Source organism: Crinia signifera, chromosome 5 (genome assembly GCF_055691185.1).
Source record: "Crinia signifera chromosome 5, ASM5569118v1, whole genome shotgun sequence".
NCBI classification, from domain to species: domain Eukaryota; kingdom Metazoa; phylum Chordata; class Amphibia; order Anura; family Myobatrachidae; genus Crinia; species Crinia signifera.
In genome coordinates, this window is record NC_139221.1 from 331517697 (window position 1) to 331537235 (window position 19539).

At 51.7% G+C, this 19539-nt stretch overlaps 1 protein-coding gene across 1 annotated transcript in view; it reads left to right on the plus strand.

Annotated features, from left to right (window-relative positions):
- LOC146005833 (protein scribble homolog) overlaps positions 1–18027 on the plus strand; it is a 36764-nt gene extending 18737 nt beyond the window's left edge. Inside the window, exons 7-11 of the mRNA XM_083145261.1 lie at positions 2055–2194; positions 2283–2320; positions 7515–7589; positions 12674–12725; positions 15334–18027. Coding sequence (XP_083001387.1) covers positions 2055–2194; positions 2283–2320; positions 7515–7589; positions 12674–12725; positions 15334–15503 — 475 coding nt within the window. The 3' untranslated portion in view covers positions 15504–18027. The remainder of the gene's footprint in view (positions 1–2054; positions 2195–2282; positions 2321–7514; positions 7590–12673; positions 12726–15333) is intronic.
- Positions 18028–19539: the final 1512 nt, after the last annotated feature.

Consider the following 19539-nt stretch of genomic DNA (forward strand, 5'->3'; position numbering starts at 1 on the left):
TGTGGTGTAGAGCTGTACGGTATAGAGGAGGCCGTCCCTGACCCCCTGCAGAGCGGTGTAGAGCTGTACGGTATAGAGGAGGCCGGCCCTGACCCCCTGCAGAGCGGTGTAGAGCTGTACGGCATAGAGGAGGCCGGCCCTGACCCCCTGCAGAGCGGTGTAGAGCTGTTCGGTATAGAGGCCGGCCCTGACCCCCTGCAGAGCGGTGTACAGCTGTACGGTATAGAGGAGGCCGGCCCTGACCCCCTGCGGTGTGGTGTAGAGGTGTACGGTATAGAGGAGGCCGGCCCTGACCCCCTGCAGAGCGGTGTAGAGCTGTACGGTATAGAGGAGGCCGGCCCTGACCCCCTGCAGAGCGGTGTAGAGCTGTTCGGTATAGAGGAGGCCGTCTGACCCCCTGCAGTGTGGTGTAGAGCTGTACGGTATAGAGGAGGCCGGCCCTGACCCTTGCAGAGCGGTGTAGAGCTGTACGGTATAGAGGAGGCCGTCTGACCCCCTGCAGTGTGGTGTAGAGCTGTACGGTATAGAGGAGGCCGGCCCTGACCCCCTGCAGTGTGGTGTAGAGCTGTACGGTATAGAGGAGGCTGGCCCTGACCCCCTGCGGTGTGGTGTAGAGCTGTACGGTATAGAGGAGGCCGGCCCTGACCCCCTGCGGTGTGGTGTAGAGCTGTACGGTATAGAGGAGGCCGGCCCTGACCGCCTGCAGAGCGGTGTAGAGCTGTACGGTATAGAGGAGGCCGGCCCTGACCCCCTGCAGAGCGGTGTAGAGCTGTACGGTATAGAGGAGGCCGGCCCTGACCCCCTGCAGAGCGGTGTAGAGCTGTACGGTATAGAGGAGGCCAGCCCTGACCCCCTGCAGTGCGGTGTAGAGCTGTACGGTATAGAGGAGGCCGGCCCTGACCGCCTGCAGAGCGGTGTAGAGCTGTACGGTATAGAGGAGGCCGGCCCTGACCCCCTGCAGAGCGGTGTAGAGCTGTACGGTATAGAGGAGGCCGGCCCTGACCCCCTGCAGAGCGGTGTAGAGCTGTACGGTATAGAGGAGGCCAGCCCTGACCCCCTGCAGTGCGGTGTAGAGCTGTACGGTATAGAGGAGGCCGGCCCTGACCCCCTGCAGAGCGGTGTAGAGCTGTACGGTATAGAGGAGGCCGGCCCTGACCCCCTGCGGTGTGGTGTAGAGCTGTACGGTATAGAGGAGGCCGGCCCTGACCCCCTGCAGTGCGGTGTAGAGCTGTACGGTATAGAGGAGGCCGGCCCTGACCCCCTGCAGAGCGGTGTAGAGCTGTACGGTATAGAGGAGGCCGGCCCTGACCCCCTGCAGTGTGGTGTAGAGCTGTACGGTATAGAGGAGGCCGGCCCTGACCCCCTGCAGTGCGGTGTAGAGCTGTACGGTATAGAGGAGGCCGGCCCTGACCCCCTGCAGTGCGGTGTAGAGCTGTACGGTATAGAGGAGGCCGGCCCTGACCCCCTGCGGTGTGGTGTAGAGCTGTACGGTATAGAGGAGGCCGGCCCTGACCCCCTGCAGTGCGGTGTAGAGCTGTACGGTATAGAGGAGGCCGGCCCTGACCCCCTGCAGAGCGGTGTAGAGCTGTACGGTATAGAGGAGGCCGGCCCTGACCCCCTGCGGTGTGGTGTAGAGCTGTACGGTATAGAGGAGGCCAGTTGCAGGGGTCTGACGTTATAATCCCCAGCAGTATAATACGATGCATATACAGTGACAGTAGTTATTGGTCACCCCCCTCCCCGGCTGGTATCAGACCCTCCCCATCGGGTATATGGGCTCAGATTCCTGTACAATAGATGAGGGGGGGGGGCATGTACACACGCAGTGCATGGGGGTTCCCAGCAGGTGACCCCACTCCCTGGTTACCTGTTACAGTGGGACGCCGTTTCTGTGTTTTGGTGCAGCCGCAGCACATGTAGGTCATCGGTGCACTTTGTTGTGTTTGCCTGGACTCCACTGCTGTATCTGTGTATGACACATTTCACCCCACACTGTCCTCCTTCTGAGCCCCATCCTGTCCCTGCTGACACCCCTCCATCTGCCTCTGCCACAGGATGAAGTCTCTGGAGCAGGATGCACTGAAAGCCCAGGTAGTGATCGCCCGCTCCAAGGAAGGAAGGAAGCGGGGCACATTGGACCAGCTGGCAGAATCCCCCTCCCCAGCACCCACCCCGTCACCCACTCCACTGGAAGGTACTCATTGCACGGCCATTATGTGGTGCTGGTGGCCGGTGTCCTCGCTGTACACGTATATGACTGTGTGTATATTATCTGTCCCCAGATTACAGCCCTCGCCTCCTGACATCCCCTGGAAGATTGGTGAGTAAGAGCGCCTCCTACACTCTCGCTAGTGATTACTCATCAGTATGACCTCAGCGCCTACTAGTGGCGTCATCCTGTATTGTTCCATTACTGCAGGTGCAAATACCAAGGGGAATGTAGTAATCAGACAATCCCTTCTCATGTTCCATATGTGATATTAAAAAAAATAAAGGTACTCTTTACTTAGCACGGCGCCCATCGCGGGCTTTGAATGCACTAAAAAATCGGGTGCGACGTGATGCCCGCGATTTCCCATAGGGAACAATGTTCAATGTCTCAATTGACCCGATTTTTCCATAGGAAACAATGTTAAATGGCCCACAGAGGCCAAATAGGCACCCTGAAGTGTGAAATGGCCCCCACAATTGTTAACGCCACCCCACGATCAACGTCAACCCGAAGCGTGGCGAGCGGACGCGGATACCTGTGAAGCCCGCGAAGGGACGCGTTTACCTGTGAAGGTATCCGCGTCCCCTCGCGGGGCTTGCTGCGCTCGCCACGCTTCGGGTTCACGTTGATCGTGGGGTGGCGTTAACAATTGCGGGGGCCATTTCACACTTCAGGGTGCCTATTTGGCCTCTGTGGGCCATTTAACATAGTTTCCTATGGAAAAATCGGGTCAATTGAGGCATTGAACATGAAAATCGGGTCAATTGAGACATTGAACATTGTTCCCTATGGGAAATCGCGGGCATCGCGTCGGTCGCGTCGCACCCGATTTTTAGTGCATTCAATGCCCGCGATTTTTTTACCTGCGATGCCCACGATCAAAATCGTGGGCGCCGTGCTAGGTAAAGAGTACCAAAATAAAATATATATATATATATATATAATCACACCAGTAAGGCCGCTCAAAGCAAATGCTTTGATAGCTAGTCTGCTACCTTGTGATTGCCTCTGTGTTTCTGCATGTGTGAGAGAAAGAGATGTAGTTTCACTCTCTGCCAACTGATGGCAGCGTTTCGGTTACACACGGAGACTAGACATAGTGTGTGTGTGTGTGTGTATATATATATGTGTGTGTGTATGTGTGTGTATATGTATGTATATGTATATATATATATATATATATATATATATATATATATATGTGTGTATATATAGTGAATGTTCAACTACTCTCTGTAAAGCGCTGCGGAACATGTGTGCGCTATATAAGAAACTGTTAATAAATATACACACACCGATGTTATCTATAAAGCCCTGTCCTGCCGGTAGGACTTAGCGATTACAGTAAATGCGCACCGGATAATAATAGCATGTGCCGGTATCCGGGACCATCTGGCTGAGCCTGCTCTTGTTTCTGCCACGTTCCTCCCACACCTCTGGCTCTGATCTGTAGAATGTGACGGCCCTATTCCTCAGGTAGTGATGGTAGTGCAGCACAGGCCCCTCAGGAAGTGTCAGTAAGTGATGGTAGTGCAGCATAGGCCCCTCAGGAAGTGTCAGTAAGTGATGGTAGTGCAGCATAGGCCCCTCAGGAAGTGTCAGTAAGTGATGGTAGTGCAGCATAGGCCCCTCAGGAAGTGTCAGTAAGTGATGGTAGTGCAGCATAGGCCCCTCAGGAAGTGTCAGTAAGTGATGGTAGTGCAGCATAGGCCCCTCAGGAAGTGTCAGTAAGTGATCGTAGTGCAGCATAGGCCCCTCAGGTAGTGTCAGTAAGTGATCGTAGTGCAGCATAGGCCCCTAGGTAGTGTCAGTAAGTGATCGTAGTGCAGCATAGGCCCCTCAGGAAGTGTCAGTAAGTGATCGTAGTGCAGCATAGGCCCCTCAGGTAGTGTCAGTAAGTGATCGTAGTGCAGCATAGGCCCCTCAGGTAGTGTCAGTAAGTGATCGTAGTGCAGCACAGGCCCCTCAGGTAATGTCAGTAAGTGATCGTAGTGCAGCACAGGCCCCTCAGGTAGAGTCAGTAAGTGATAGTAGTGCTGCACAGGCCCCTCTGGTTGTGTCAGTAAGTGATCGTAGTGCAGCATAGGCCCCTCAGGTAGTGATAGTAGTGCAGCACAGGCACCTCAGGTATTGTCAGTAAGTGATAGTAGTGCAGCACAGGCCCCTCAGGAAGTGTCAGTAAGTGATGGTAGTGCAGCACAGGCCCCTCAGGTAATGTCAGTAAGTGATAGTAGTGCTGCACAGGCCCCTCTGGTTGTGTCAGTAAGTGATCGTAGTGCAGCACAGGCCCCTCAGGTAATGTCAGTAAGTGATCATAGTGCCGCACAGGCCCCTCAGGTAATGTCAGTAAGTGATAGTAGTGCAGCACAGGCCCCTCAGGTGATGTCAGTAAGTGATCATAGTGCAGCACTGTTCCCTCAGGTAATGTCAGTAAGTGATCATAGTGCAGCACATGCCCCTCAGGTGATGTCAGTAAGTGATGATAGTGCCGCACAGGACCCTCTGGTTGAGTCAGTAAGTGATTGTAGTGCAGCATAGGCCCCTAGTGACAGTAAGTGATGATAGTGCCGCACAGGCCCCTCAGGTAATGTCAGTAAGTGATCATAGTGCCGCACAGGTAATGTCAGTAAGTGATAGTAGTGCAGCACTGCCCCCTTCAGGTAATGTCAGTAAGTGATAGTAGTGCTGCAAAGGCCCCTCTCTGGCTCTGATCTGTAGAATGTGACGGCCCTATTCCTCAGGTAGTGATGGTAGTGCAGCACAGGCCCCTCAGGAAGTGTCAGTAAGTGATGGTAGTGCAGCATAGGCCCCTCGGGTAGTGCCAGTAAGTGATAGTAGTGCCGCACAGGCCCCTCGGGTAGTGCCAGTAAGTGATGATAGTGCCGCACAGGCCCCTCAGGTAGTGTCAGTAAGTGATGATAGTGCCGCACAGGCCCCTCAGGTAGTGTCAGTAAGTGATGATAGTGCCGCACAGGCCCCTCAGGTAGTGTCAGTAAGTGATTGTAGTGCCGCACTGGCCCCTCAGGTAGTGTCAGTAAGTGATGATAGTGCCGCACTGGCCCCTCAGGTAGTGTCAATAAGTAATGATAGTGCCGCACAGGCCCCTCAGGTAATGTCAGTAAGTGATTGTAGTGCAGCACAGGCCCGTCAGGTAGTGTCAGTAATTGATATTGCCAAGTGACTCCTGACTGCTGCACAAGGCTCTAATGGAGAGACCATTCCATGATCAGACAGAAACCTCATTTCCTGACTGTCCTGAGTCCCGGACTTGGCAAATAACTACAGAAATGAGCTTCAGCATGCTGTGTGCCCAGGAGGTGGTGAGCATTGTATGGGTACAGGTAGTGGTCATATTCAGCTGGTCATGCCTCCCCCTGTATCCCCCGTACATCGGACCGGTCGCCCCTCCTGTCTCTTCCCCTCGCACTGCATACCCTTTATACTGCACCAGCCACCCCTCCTGTCCCCATCTGGCACTGCAGCAGCCATCCCTCGCACCGCATTCCCTATACGCGGCCGCCCCTCCTGTCTCTTGGCACTGCATCCCCTATAGACCGCATCGGCCGCCCCTCCCTTCCCTGGCACTGAATTACCTGTATATTGTAGCAGCTGTCCTTTCCCTCCACTGCACTGCATCCCCTGTACACCACAGCAGCCGCCAAGCCTGACTGTCCCCTGGCACTGCATCACCCGTACATTGCATTGGCCACCCCTCCTGTTCCTCCCCTGGCACTGCATCCCCCATACCTGTTCCTCCCCTGGCACTGCATCCCCCATACTTAACAGCGGCCACACCTCCTGTCCCTCCCCAGGCACTGCATCCCCCATTCTCTACAGCGGCCACACCTCCTGTCCCTCCCCAGGCACTGCATCCCCCATTCTCTACAGCGGCCACACCTCCTGTCCCTCCCCAGGCACTGCATCCCCCATATTTCACAGCGGCTGCCCCTCCTGTCCCTCTCCTGGCACTGCACCCCCCATTCTCCACAGCGGCCACACCTCCTGTCCCTCCCCTGGCACTGCATCCCCCGTACATCGCACCAGCTGCCCCTCCTGTCCCTTCCCTGGCACTGCATCCCCCGTACATCGCACCAGCTGCCCCTCCTGTCCCCCTCCTGGCACTGTTTTCCCCGTACACCACAGCGGCTGCCCCTTATGGCTATCCCCTGGCACTGCATCCCCTGTATACTGTACCTGACCCCCCCCCCCACCTGGCACTACATGTGGTTTATCCGCACTCAGGGCTCTGATATTGCTTTTCTGTCTCTTGCTGACTCTGTCACTGCGTCTCTCTGCATTCCTGTATGTTACTCCGATTATTATCTGTATTTATGTGGCTTATATTACCATGCTATACCCCTTATTCCTCCTGTTACCTGTCTTACCTCTCTCTCACTCGTACCCCTCGCTCTGCCAACCCTCTCCTTACCCCCTCGCTCTGCCAACCCTCTCCTTACCCCCTCGCTCTGCCAACCCTCTCCTTACCCCTTGCTCTGCCAACCCTCTCCTTACCCTTCGCTCTGCCACCCTCTCCTTACCCTTCGCTCTGCCACCCTCTCCTTACCCCTCGCTCTGCCAACCCTCTCCTTACCCCTCGCTCTGCCACCCTCCTTACCCTTCGCTCTGCCACCCTCTCCTTACCCCTCGCTCTGCCACCCTCTCCTTACCCCTCGCTCTGCCAACCCTCTCCTTACCCCTCGCTCTGCCACCCTCTCCTTACCCCTCGCCAACCTTCTCCTTACCCCTCGCTCTGCCACCCTCTCCTTACCCCTCGCCAACCCTCTCCTTACCCCTCGCTCTGCCACCCTCTCCTTACCCCTCGCCAACCTTCTCCTTACCCCTCGCTCTGCCACCCTCTCCTTACCCCTCACCAACCCTCTCCTTACCCCTCGCTCTACCAACCCTCTCATTACCCCTCGCTCTGCCACCCTCCCCTTACCCCTCGCTCTGCCACCCTCCCCTTACCCCTCGCTCTACCACCCTCCCCTTACCCCACGCTCTGCCACCCTCCCCTTACCCCTCGCTCTGCCAACCCTCCCCTTACCCCTCGCTCTGCCATCCCTCCCCTTACCCCTCGCTCTGCCAACCCTCTCCTTACCCCTCGCTCTGCCACCCTCTCCTTACCCCTCGCTCTGCCACCCTCTCCTTACCCCTCGCTCTGCCACCCTCTCCTTACCCCTCGCTCTGCCACCCTCTCCTTACTCCTCGCTCTGCAAACCCTCTCCTTACCCCTCGCTCTGCCAACCCTCTCCTTACCCCTCGCTCTGCCAACCCTCTCCTTACCCCTCGCTCTGCCTTCCAGTCTCTCTCAGACAAGAAGTTTGACTACAGAGAGTTTGCTGCTATCCCGTCTTCCAAACCCGTGTATGAGATCCAGGTACGGTCTGCATGCTCCCACATGATCGGGCTCTTAGCAATCTGTGCCTGAATGCAAAACTCAACTCATTGTGGTGTCTTATGGTCTGGGAAGGTCCAGGTTTTTCTCGTGGTGGGTGTGGTTGTGGGTTCTGAGGGATTGGTCCTGCTTGGGTTGCTGGAAGGTCCCCTCCCATGTAATGCTGGTATTATTACCTATTGTGTATTGGTACATTATAATATGTGTATAGGGGGCACTGTTATATATAGCAGACTGTACGTATAATATGTGTATAGGGGGCACTGTTATATATAGCAGACCGTACATATAATATATGTATAGGGGGCACTGTTATATATAGCAGACCGTACGTATAATATATGTATAGGGGGCACTGTTATATATAGCAGACCGTACGTATAATATATGTATAGGGGGCACTGTTATATGTAGCAGACCGTACGTATAATATATGTATAGGGGGCACTGTTATATATATAGCAGACTGTACGTATAATATGTGTATAGGGGGCACTGTTATATATAGCAGACCGTACGTATAATATATGTATAGGGGGCACTGTTATATATAGCAGACCGTACGTATAATATATGTATAGGGGGCACTGTTATATATAGCAGACCGTATGTATAATATATGTATAGGGGGCACTGTTATATATAGCAGACCGTACGTATAATATATGTATAGGGGGCACTGATATGTAGCAGACCGTACGTATAATATATGTATAGGGGGCACTGATATGTAGCAGACCGTACGTATAATATATGTATAGGGGGCACTGTTATATATAGCAGACCGTACGTATAATATATGTATAGGGGGCACTGTTATATATAGCAGACCGTACGTATAATATATGTATAGGGGGCACTGTTATATATAGCAGACCGTACGTATAATATATGTATAGGGGGCACTGTTATATATAGCAGACCGTACGTATAATATATGTATAGGGGGCACTGTTATATATAGCAGACCGTACGTATAATATATGTATAGGGGGCACTGTTATATATAGCAGACCGTACGTATAATATATGTATAGGGGGCACTGTTATATATAGCAGACCGTACGTATAATATATGTATAGGGGGCACTGTTATATATAGCAGACCGTACGTATAATATATGTATAGGGGGCACTGTTATATATAGCAGACCGTACGTATAATATATGTATAGGGGGCACTGTTATATATAGCAGACCGTACGTATAATATATGTATAGGGGGCACTGTTATATATAGCAGACCGTACGTATAATATATGTATAGGGGGTGCTGTTATATATAGCACACCGTATGTATAGGGGGCACTGTTATATATAGCAGACCGTACGTATAATATATGTATAGGGGGCACTGTTATATATAGCAGACCGTACGTATAATATATGTATAGGGGGCACTGTTATATATAGCAGACCGTACGTATAATATATGTATAGGGGGCACTGTTATATATAGCAGACCGTACGTATAATATATGTATAGGGGGTGCTGTTATATATAGCACACCGTATGTATAGGGGGCACTGTTATATATAGCAGACCGTACGTATAATATATGTATAGGGGGCACTGTTATATATAGCAGACCGTACGTATAATATATGTATAGGGGGTGCTGTTATATATAGCACACCGTATGTATAGGGGGCACTGTTATATATAGCATACAGTACGTATAATATATGTATAGGGGGCACTGTTATATATAGCAGACCGTACGTATAATATATGTATAGGGGGCACTGTTATATGTAGCAGACCGTACGTATAATATATGTATAGGGGGCACTGTTATATATAGCATACCGTACGTATAATATATGTATAGGGGGCACTGTTATATGTAGCAGACCGGACGTATAATATATGTATAGGGGGCACTGTTATATATAGCAGACCGTACGTATAATATATGTATAGGGGGTGCTGTTATATATAGCAGACCGTACGTATAATATATGTATAGGGGGTGCTGTTATATATAGCACACCGTATGTATAGGGGGCACTGTTATATATAGCAGACCGTACGTATAATATATGTATAGGGGGCACTGTTATATATAGCAGACCGTACGTATAATATATGTATAGGGGGCACTGTTATATATAGCAGACCGTACGTATAATATATGTATAGGGGGCACTGTTATATATAGCAGACCGTACGTATAATATATGTATAGGGGGTGCTGTTATATATAGCAGACCGTACGTATAATATATGTATAGGGGGTGCTGTTATATATAGCACACCATATGTATAGGGGGCACTGTTATATATAGCAGACCGTACGTATAATATATGTATAGGGGGCACTGTTATATATAGCAGACCGTATGTATAATATATGTATAGGGGGCACTGTTATATATAGCAGACCGTACGTATAATATATGTATAGGGGGTGCTGTTATATATAGCACACCGTATGTATAGGGGGCACTGTTATATATAGCATACAGTACGTATAATATATGTATAGGGGGCACTGTTATATATAGCAGACCGTACGTATAATATATGTATAGGGGGCACTGTTATATATAGCAGACCGTACGTATAATATATGTATAGGGGGCACTGTTATATATAGCAGACCGTACGTATAATATATGTATAGGGGGCACTGTTATATATAGCAGACCGTACGTATAATATATGTATAGGGGGCACTGTTATATATAGCAGACCGTATGTATAATATATGTATAGGGGGCACTGTTATATATAGCAGACCGTACGTATAATATATGTATAGGGGGTGCTGTTATATATAGCACACCGTATGTATAGGGGGCACTGTTATATATAGCAGACCGTACGTATAATATATGTATAGGGGGCACTGTTATATATAGCAGACCGTACGTATAATATATGTATAGGGGGTGCTGTTATATATAGCACACCGTATGTATAGGGGGCACTGTTATATATAGCATACAGTACGTATAATATATGTATAGGGGGCACTGTTATATATAGCAGACCGTACGTATAATATATGTATAGGGGGCACTGTTATATGTAGCAGACCGTACGTATAATATATGTATAGGGGGCACTGTTATATATAGCAGACCGTACGTATAATATATGTATAGGGGGCACTGTTATATGTAGCAGACCGGACGTATAATATATGTATAGGGGGCACTGTTATATATAGCAGACCGTACGTATAATATATGTATAGGGGGTGCTGTTATATATAGCAGACCGTACGTATAATATATGTATAGGGGGTGCTGTTATATATAGCACACCGTATGTATAGGGGGCACTGTTATATATAGCAGACCGTACGTATAATATATGTATAGGGGGCACTGTTATATATAGCAGACCGTACGTATAATATATGTATAGGGGGCACTGTTATATATAGCAGACCGTACGTATAATATATGGGTACTTGTTTCCTAGCACGGCCACAACGATTTAGATCGTTGTGGTCGTAAGATAAAAAATCGGATCGATCGCATGCGATTTGGTCGCATGCGATGCGACCGATCCGACCGACCGATTTTTCACCCGATTTTTTTTTTTTTTTTACCTGATTATTTTCAATTGCCCCCCCAAATGTTACTAAGTGGGCTAGACCCCACGATAGACGTCAACCCGAAGCGTGGCGAGCGCAGCGAGCCCGCGAGGGTCGGCGGTGCGCGTCCTCCGACCTTTTCATTCCCCTACTATCCACTAGGGCGTGGAGTGAGAATAGAATAGTGTGGCGAGCGCAGCGAGCCACCGAGCCCGAAGCGTGGCGAGCGCAGCGAGCCCCGCGAGGGGACGCGTATAACTTCACAGGTATACGCGTCCCCTCGCGGGGCTCGCTGCGCTCGCCACGCTTCGGGCTCGGTGGCTCGCTGCGCTCGCCACACTATTCTATTCTCACTCCACGCCCTAGTGGATAGTAGGGGAATGAAAAGGTCGGAGGACGCGCACCGCCGCCCCTCGCGGGCTCGCTGCGCTCGCCACGCTTCGGGTTGACGTCTATCGTGGGGTCATGGCGGGCACATAAAAAATGTGAAATGGGTCATATTGGCCCATTTCACCTTTTTTATCATTTTTCCCTATGTGAGATGGACTTAATCAAGTCCATCTCATCTTGTGCCATTATAATGGCACAAGACCGACGCGATCCTCCCGATTTCAATGTTAAAAGATTTTTTAACATTGAAGTCTATGGAAAAATCGGGTCAATCGGTCGGTCGCATCGCGGCCGATTTTAATTGGTCGCGACCGACCGATTGACCCGATTTCTGTCATTCAAAGGGAAAAAATTGTAAAAAATCGGCCACATCGTGAGGATCGTGTCCCTTAATTAAGAGCCACGATCACTCACGATTGTGGCCGTTCTAGGAAACAAGTACCAATATATGTATAGGGGGTGCTGTTATATATAGCACACCGTATGTATAGGGGGCACTGTTATATATAGCAGACCGTACGTATAATATATGTATAGGGGGCACTGTTATATATAGCAGACCGTACGTATAATATATGTATAGGGGGTGCTGTTATATATAGCACACCGTATGTATAGGGGGCACTGTTATATATAGCATACAGTACGTATAATATATGTATAGGGGGCACTGTTCTGCTGCATGGGACACGAGGCTGACTCTCACAGTGACACCCTGCAATCAGACCTGGGGGCTCCCGTCTCTTGGGGTCATTGTTCAGCGCTGCAGCTGTGTCGCGCTCCTGTTTGGGGGTATAGATACCACCATCTCCCTCTATGCCCTCTGACCGTAAATTTGAGGCTTTGGGTGGAGAGGTTCAGCTATTTGTGCTGTCTGAATCTGCAATCCCTGGCTGATGTACCCCAGTGTCCCCAATTGTATAACTATACCACTGTGGGGCTGGTCAGTTGGCAGCACGTGGCCCCTGTGGCATGGACCCTTGGGCTGGTCAGTTGGCAGCATGTGGCCCCTGTGGCATGGACCCCTGTCCCGTACAAAGTGTTGTGTTGTGCAGATGTGCCGCTTTCTCTGTGCTTGTGGTGTGTACGTACACCGTGATCATCACTGTATTATGTGTTTGTTTCCAGTCCCCTGACGCGTCACTGAGCCAGAGATACGCCGATGATGGCCGGACATCAGGTAAGACTCCAGTTGGCACACACACATGTATTGGTTATGTAGAGGAAAGTGCCTCATACCTCAGATCATGGCTTGTGCCCCCTCGGGCAGATCTCACCAGTGTATCCCTGTGGGACCAGCCATAGTCTCTGTCCTCTCTCTAATCTCTTCTGTGCTTCAATACAGACTGATCCCTCCCTCTGTCCTTCTTGGCAGCGCTGCATTCTGGGTACGGTTACTCTGCGTTCTGCTCTGATTCATGCATGGTGTGAGCGTGGGGCATCTCCGGGCAAGGGTGGTTGGTGATAGAGCCAGTGGGAATGGGGGCAGCATGTGAGGTACTGTGGTGTGGGAAAGGGGGCAGCATGGTGGTGGGAGAATTGGGAATGGGTATTGGTGTGGTGGGGGGTGTCGGAAAAGATACAGCATGGGACTGGCTATGGAGGACAGGAAGTGTTGCACTGATTGGCAGGTGAGGAAGGGTTAGGTGGGCGGGAGCTGTAGCACCTGTGGGCAGGTGAGGAAGGGGTAGGTGGGAGGAGCTATAGTGCCTCTGGGCAGGTGAGGAAGGGTTAGGTGGGCGGCAGCTGTAGCACCTGTGTGCAGGTGAGGACGGGATTGGTGGGCAGGAGATGTAGCACCTGTGGGCAGATGAGGAAGGGGTAGGTGGGAGGAGCTGTAGCAAATGTGGGCAGGTGAGGAAGGGGTAGGTGGGCGGGAGCTGTAGCACCTGTGTGCAGGTGAGGAAGGGGTAGAAGGTCGGGAGCTGTAGCACCTGTGGGCAGGTGAGGAAGGGGTAGGTGGGAGGAGCTGTAGCACCTGTGGGCAGGTGAGGAAGGGGTAGGTGGGAGGAGCTATAGTGCCTGTGGGCAGGTGAGGAAGGGTTAGGTGGGCGGCAGCTGTAGCACCTGTGTGCAGGTGAGGACGGGATTGGTGGGCAGGAGATGTAGCACCTGTGGGCAGATGAGGATGGGGTAGGTGGGAGGAGCTGTAGCACCTGTGGGAAGGTGAGGAAGGGGTCGGTGGGCGGGAGCTGTAGCACCTGTGTGCAGGTGAGGAAGGGGTAGAAGGTCGGGAGCTGTAGCACCTGTGGGCAGGTGAGGAAGGGGTAGGTGGGAGGAGTTGTAGCACCTGTGGGCAGGTGAGGAAGGGGTAGGTTGGAGGAGCTGTAGTACCTGTGGGCAGGTGAGGAAGGGGTAGGTGGGAGGAGCTATAGTGCCTGTGGGCAGGTGAGTAAGGGGTTGGTGGGCGGGAGCTGTAGCACCTATGGACAGGTGAGGAAGGGGTAGGTGGGAGGAGCTGTAGTACCTGTGGGCAGGTGAGGAAGGTGTAGGTGGGAGGAGCTATTATAGTGCCTGTGGGCAGGTGAGGGAGGGATCGGTGGGCGGGAGGCGTAGCACCTGTGGGCAGGTGAGGGAGGGATCGGTGGGTGGGAGCTGTAGCACCTGTGGGCAGGTGAGGGAGGGGTCGGTGGGCGGGAGGTGTAGCACCTGTGGACAGGTGAGGAAGGGGTAGGTGGGAGGAGCTATAGTGCCTGTGGGCAGGTGAGGAAGGGGTCGGTGGGCGGGAGCTGTAGCACCTGTGTGCAGGTGAGGAAGGGGTAGAAGGTCGGGAGCTGTAGCACCTGTGGGCAGGTGAGGAAGGGGTAGGTGGGAGGAGTTGTAGCACCTGTTGGCAGGTAAGGAAGGGGTAGGTGGGAGGAGCTGTAGTACCTGTGGGCAGGTGAGGAAGGGGTAGGTGGGAGAAGCTATAGTGCCTGTGGGCAGGTGAGTAAGGGGTTGGTGGGCGGGAGCTGTAGCACCTATGGACAGGTGAGGAAGGGGTAGGTGGGAGGAGCTGTAGTACCTGTGGGCAGGTGAGGAAGGTGTAGGTGGGAGGAGCTATAGTGCCTGTGGGCAGGTGAGGGAGGGATCGGTGGGCGGGAGGCGTAGCACCTGTGGACAGGTGAGGAAGGGGTAGGTGGGAGGAGCTATAGTGCCTGTGGGCAGGTGAGGAAGGGGTCGGTGGGCGGGAGCTGTAGCACCTGTGGGCAGGTGGTGAGGAAGGGGTAGGTGGGAGGAGCTGTAGCACCTGTGGGCAGGTGAGGAAGAGGTAGGTGGGAGGAGCTATAGTGCCTGTGGGCAGGTGAGGGAGGGATCGGTGGGCGGGAGGTGTAGCACCTGTGGGCAGGTGAGGAATGGATAGGTGGGCGGGAGCTGTAGCACCTGTGGACAGGTGAGGAAGGGGTAGGTGGGAGGAGCTGTAGCACCTGTGGGCAGGTGAGGAAGGGGTCGGTGGGCGGGAGCTGTAGCACCTGTGGGCAGGTGAGGAAGGGGTCGGTGGGCGGGAGCTGTAGCACCTGTGGACAGGTGAGGAAGACAGAAGTATATCAGCATGAGGCATTGTGGTGCTGGGCATGAGGTGTAGAGGTTAGTGCACGATGTTATTGGTGACTCCCCCACATGGGGGGGCTGTGCGCGCTGCAGGGTGAAGAGCTTCTGTTCTTCCTCCAGTAACTGACGTCCTGTATAACAATCCTGCTTCTGATAGAACTAGGTGTCCAGGATCATTAATAGTTCCCTTTATCCCTCATATCCCTATAACCTGGGCTGGCCTGTCCCCATCTTATACTCTCTCTATTTACTAACAGAGGAAGCAGAGCTGCAGCAGGAAGCATTGGAGGATGACGAGGAGGAACGCGGAGATGCCAGCCCTGCCCCTACATCCAACACATCAGCACTGGAGGAAATGGCCACTTACAGCAGCAAACGGAAACTCCGGCACACGCGGCGCAGCCTGGAAACCGCCGTACCCACCTAAATCTCATGGTGGCACTCAGCCAGCACTGTGAATACTCACTACACACAGACTACGCATTGAGGGGAGCAGGCCAAAGTACTGTCCCCCCAACCTGGGCTGAGCCAGGCATTGCTCGCCCAATCAGAGACACTGTGACAGGCTGCCGCCTGCGGATTTCCTGCTCGGTGGAGGGAACGTACGGATTAGGGGTGCCTATTGCTTTCATTCTGTCTACAGGCGGCAGCTGGGTAGATGCCAGTGGGCGGCCATTACTGAGAGCGACCGGTAGTTAGCCAACCGTTACTGACCAGAGTGATAGGAAACCGGCCGTTTCTAATGACGTTTATATAGTACTGAATGGTGCACGTTGGGCCTTCTTAGCGACTGTTGTCCTTGGGTCGTCATTAAGTTAGCTGACCCAATTTATTTTTGGGGGTGGGGGGGGGGGTGAAGGGGCCTGGGGTCACACACATGACTATTAAGAGAGGTCTTTAGTATGTATAACCTGCTTTTTGCACCTACCAGGAGGTGGCAGCACTGGGACCCCCATATGTAATGGTGCAGGGGGCAGCTGGGTGGGGTCTCTGCTCGCCTTGGGGTCCTTGTATTTTTTAGGCCGCTATTTTTAAGTGTTTGGTGGCTCGTTCCCGTAATCCCTGTACAATGCCCCTTTTTACGGCACACTACTAGTATCTGATTTTAGCTGATCTAGCCCCCCCCCCCCCCCCCCCCCCAATGTAGCTTTAGGCGAGTCTTCCAGCGACCTCCTTTTTATCACTATAGAGTCGATGCCCCGGGGGCAGAGCGAGTTTTTATAATGGGCATGTGTGACGAGTGCGGTGAGAATGGACGGGCGGCCCTGGTGTCACCCGGTTGTGTGTATATTTATGGGTGACTGAGTATATTTATAGTGTGTGAGTGCTCGGGGGAGTGTGTGGGGTCCTCTGATTATACTGCCTTCCCGGACTTCCTCGGGGCTTCCGTTATACCTGAGGTCAGCTGGGACTGTATCGCCGTTGGGTCCTCCTCTACCACACAGGCCTGGGAGGACATATTGGCCGACCGCTCTGTGACGGACATTTACCAAGGAGCTAATACTGTCCTATCTCATGCCACATCCCCGGTGGGTTCTCCGTACCGTTACAAGAAGTTGCACGTTTCTGGTGGCGGTGGCACGTTTCTGGTGGTGGTGGCGGTGGCATGTTCTATTGAGGGCTGATTATCAGGTTGGAGCTAATCCTTCTTCCTCATCATGGTTCGTTTAGTTCATAGAGTGAGGGAAATAATGAAGATAGTTAGACTGAATTGGAGAACCCACCAACTCTGTGATATATTGTCTGTCCCACCCCCCCACCCCTAAAACTTCGGAGAAGGGGGTCTCCCCAATCTCACTGCCTAGTGGCTCCGGACCCATTTAAAATAGCCTTAACGTCCACGTAAGACTGAGACACATGAATTCATATCAAGGAACAGCCACCAGGGGCGCTACTGCCTCATATATCTGATCTCATCTCCAATACATATCATGTTTTAATCAAATCCTTTATTTTTAAGGGGGATTTTTATCATCTGAGGGCAAATTAACATAAAAAATATTTTTATTTTTTTGTGGGGTTTTTTTTTATATATAATTTCTACGTTTTATAACTTGTAAAGTCCCTGGCATCAAAACCTTTATGCGTGCCGCTGCGGATCTGGGTTCCTGTCAATGATTGAGGGGTTCGGATAGGTCATTGCTGGGGGTCATCGGAGGGATCTGACGGAGATCCTGGAAATAGTCATTAACTATCGGAATGTAGGAGGAGGCTCCCGCAATGCACTCATAGGTGTGTGGGAGGGACAACCTACGTCTGTGGTTGCTCCGCCTTCCAGCTCTGGTCACGCCCCCCTCCCTTCCCCTGCTGCTGCCCAGGCTGCGTTGTACCATAGCACAAGCCTGCGATTGATGCGTGACGCCAGTCTGTCATTCCGAATAGAGAATTCACATCGTGATTATCAGTTGCTTTAATATTTTATCAAATCAAATGATGTAAATTCCGATTTTAGTTTGATCCCAATAAGTCGCTATAAAGAAAAAATTGTTTCAGTATTCATTTTAGAATATGACAGGTGTAGGAACCGGATCTATATGCAAGGAGTCTAGGCCCCGGTGTGGCGCTGCACGCGGTGCACTCTGTGGTTACTGAGAGGGCGCGAGACTGACCATTTGGGGATTATAAGGTGACCTAGCTGCCCGGCGTTGCCCTACTGCCACTGAAGAGGATTCCTCCGCTCCTGCGTGTGGTGCCTTATTGTAGCATGGAGCAGGCGTGTGAATGAGGAAGGCGCGGACATTGCCTCTTCTCGCCCTGAGGGGGTTTTTATGAATTGTTTCTTAGCGTTCACATATCGAGGAGAAGGGTTTTTGGGTCTCTCTCCACTTCCCCTTGAGCACTAAACATTTGGAGGAGTTGTGTAAACGCCCGAAGGCTGTAACTAGTGATATTTGTACAACCAAAGAACTTTATTTTGTGGCTCACAAACAATAAAGTTTTACTTTACATTATATTGCGAGTCTGTGTCTCTGTGTGTGAGTGTGTTATACACCGGCTGCTCCGTGTGACACAGCTGTGTAATTGGGCTCCTTGTCATTGCGCACAGAAGTGATTGTGGCCAGAAGGAATCGGCGCTAGGTGGGATGCGGTGTAAATAACTTGATGTTTTATAATGTGCGAACGATGCAATTCTGAGGAATGTGGAAGGTTTTTGTTGTTTTAAAATGCACCAACATTTGGGAACAGCTCGTGTGTCACTCGCACGTACAGGTGGAGCCACGTTGATCCCGACAGCACGTCTCGACGTGGGCTCCCATGAAACCCAGTCCGGCCTGCTAGTACTGTATGTCATGTACTGTATGTAGCGTAATGAGACGCACGTACAGCACTGCGCTTATACAAGTGTAACCTATGCCATCGATAGCTCCATAGATGTGGGCTCCCAGTCCGGCCTGCTAGTACTGTATGTCATGTACTGTATGTAGCGTAATGAGACGCACATACAGCACTGAGCTTATACAGGTGTAACCTATGCCATCGATAGCTCCATAGATGTGGGCTCCCAGTCCGGCCTGCTAGTACTGTATATCATGTACTGTATGTAGCGTAATGAGACGCACGTACAGCACTGCCCTTATACAAGTGTAACCTATGCCATCGATAGCTCCATAGATGTGGGCTCCCTGTCCGGCCTGCTAGTACTGTATGTCATGTACTGTATGTAGCGTAATGAGACGCACATACAGCACTGCGCTTATACAAGTGTAACCTATGCCATCCATAGCTCCATAGATGTGGGCTTCCAGTCCGGCCTGCTAGTACTGTATGTCATGTACTGTATGTAGCGTAATGAGACGCACATACAGCACTGCCCTTATACAAGTGTAACCTATGCCATCCATAGCTCCATAGATGTGGGCTCCCAGTCCGGCCTGCTAGTACTGTATGTCATGTACTGTATGTAGCGTAATGAGACGCACATACAGCACTGCCCTTATACAGGTGTAACCTATGCCATCGATAGCTCCATAGATGTGGGCTCCCAGTCCGGCCTGCTAGTACTGTATGTCATGTACTGTATGTAGCGTAATGAGACGCACGTACAGCACTGCCCTTATACAAGTGTAACCTATGCCATCGATAGCTCCATAGATGTGGGCTCCCAGTCCGGCCTGCTAGTACTGTATGTCATGTACTGTATGTAGCGTAATGAGACGCACGTACAGCACTGCGCTTATACAAGTGTAACCTATGCCATCGATAGCTCCATAGATGTAGGCTCCCAGTCCGGCCTGCTAGTACTGTATGTCATGTACTGTATGTAGCGTAATGAGACGCACATACAGCACTGCCCTAATACAGGTGTAACCTATGCCATCGATAGCTCCATAGATGTGGGCTCCCAGTCCGGCCTGCTAGTACTGTATGTCATGTACTGTATGTAGCACATACAGCACTGCGCTTATACAAGTGTAACCTATGCCATCGATAGCTCCATAGATGTAGGCTCCCAGTCCGGCCTG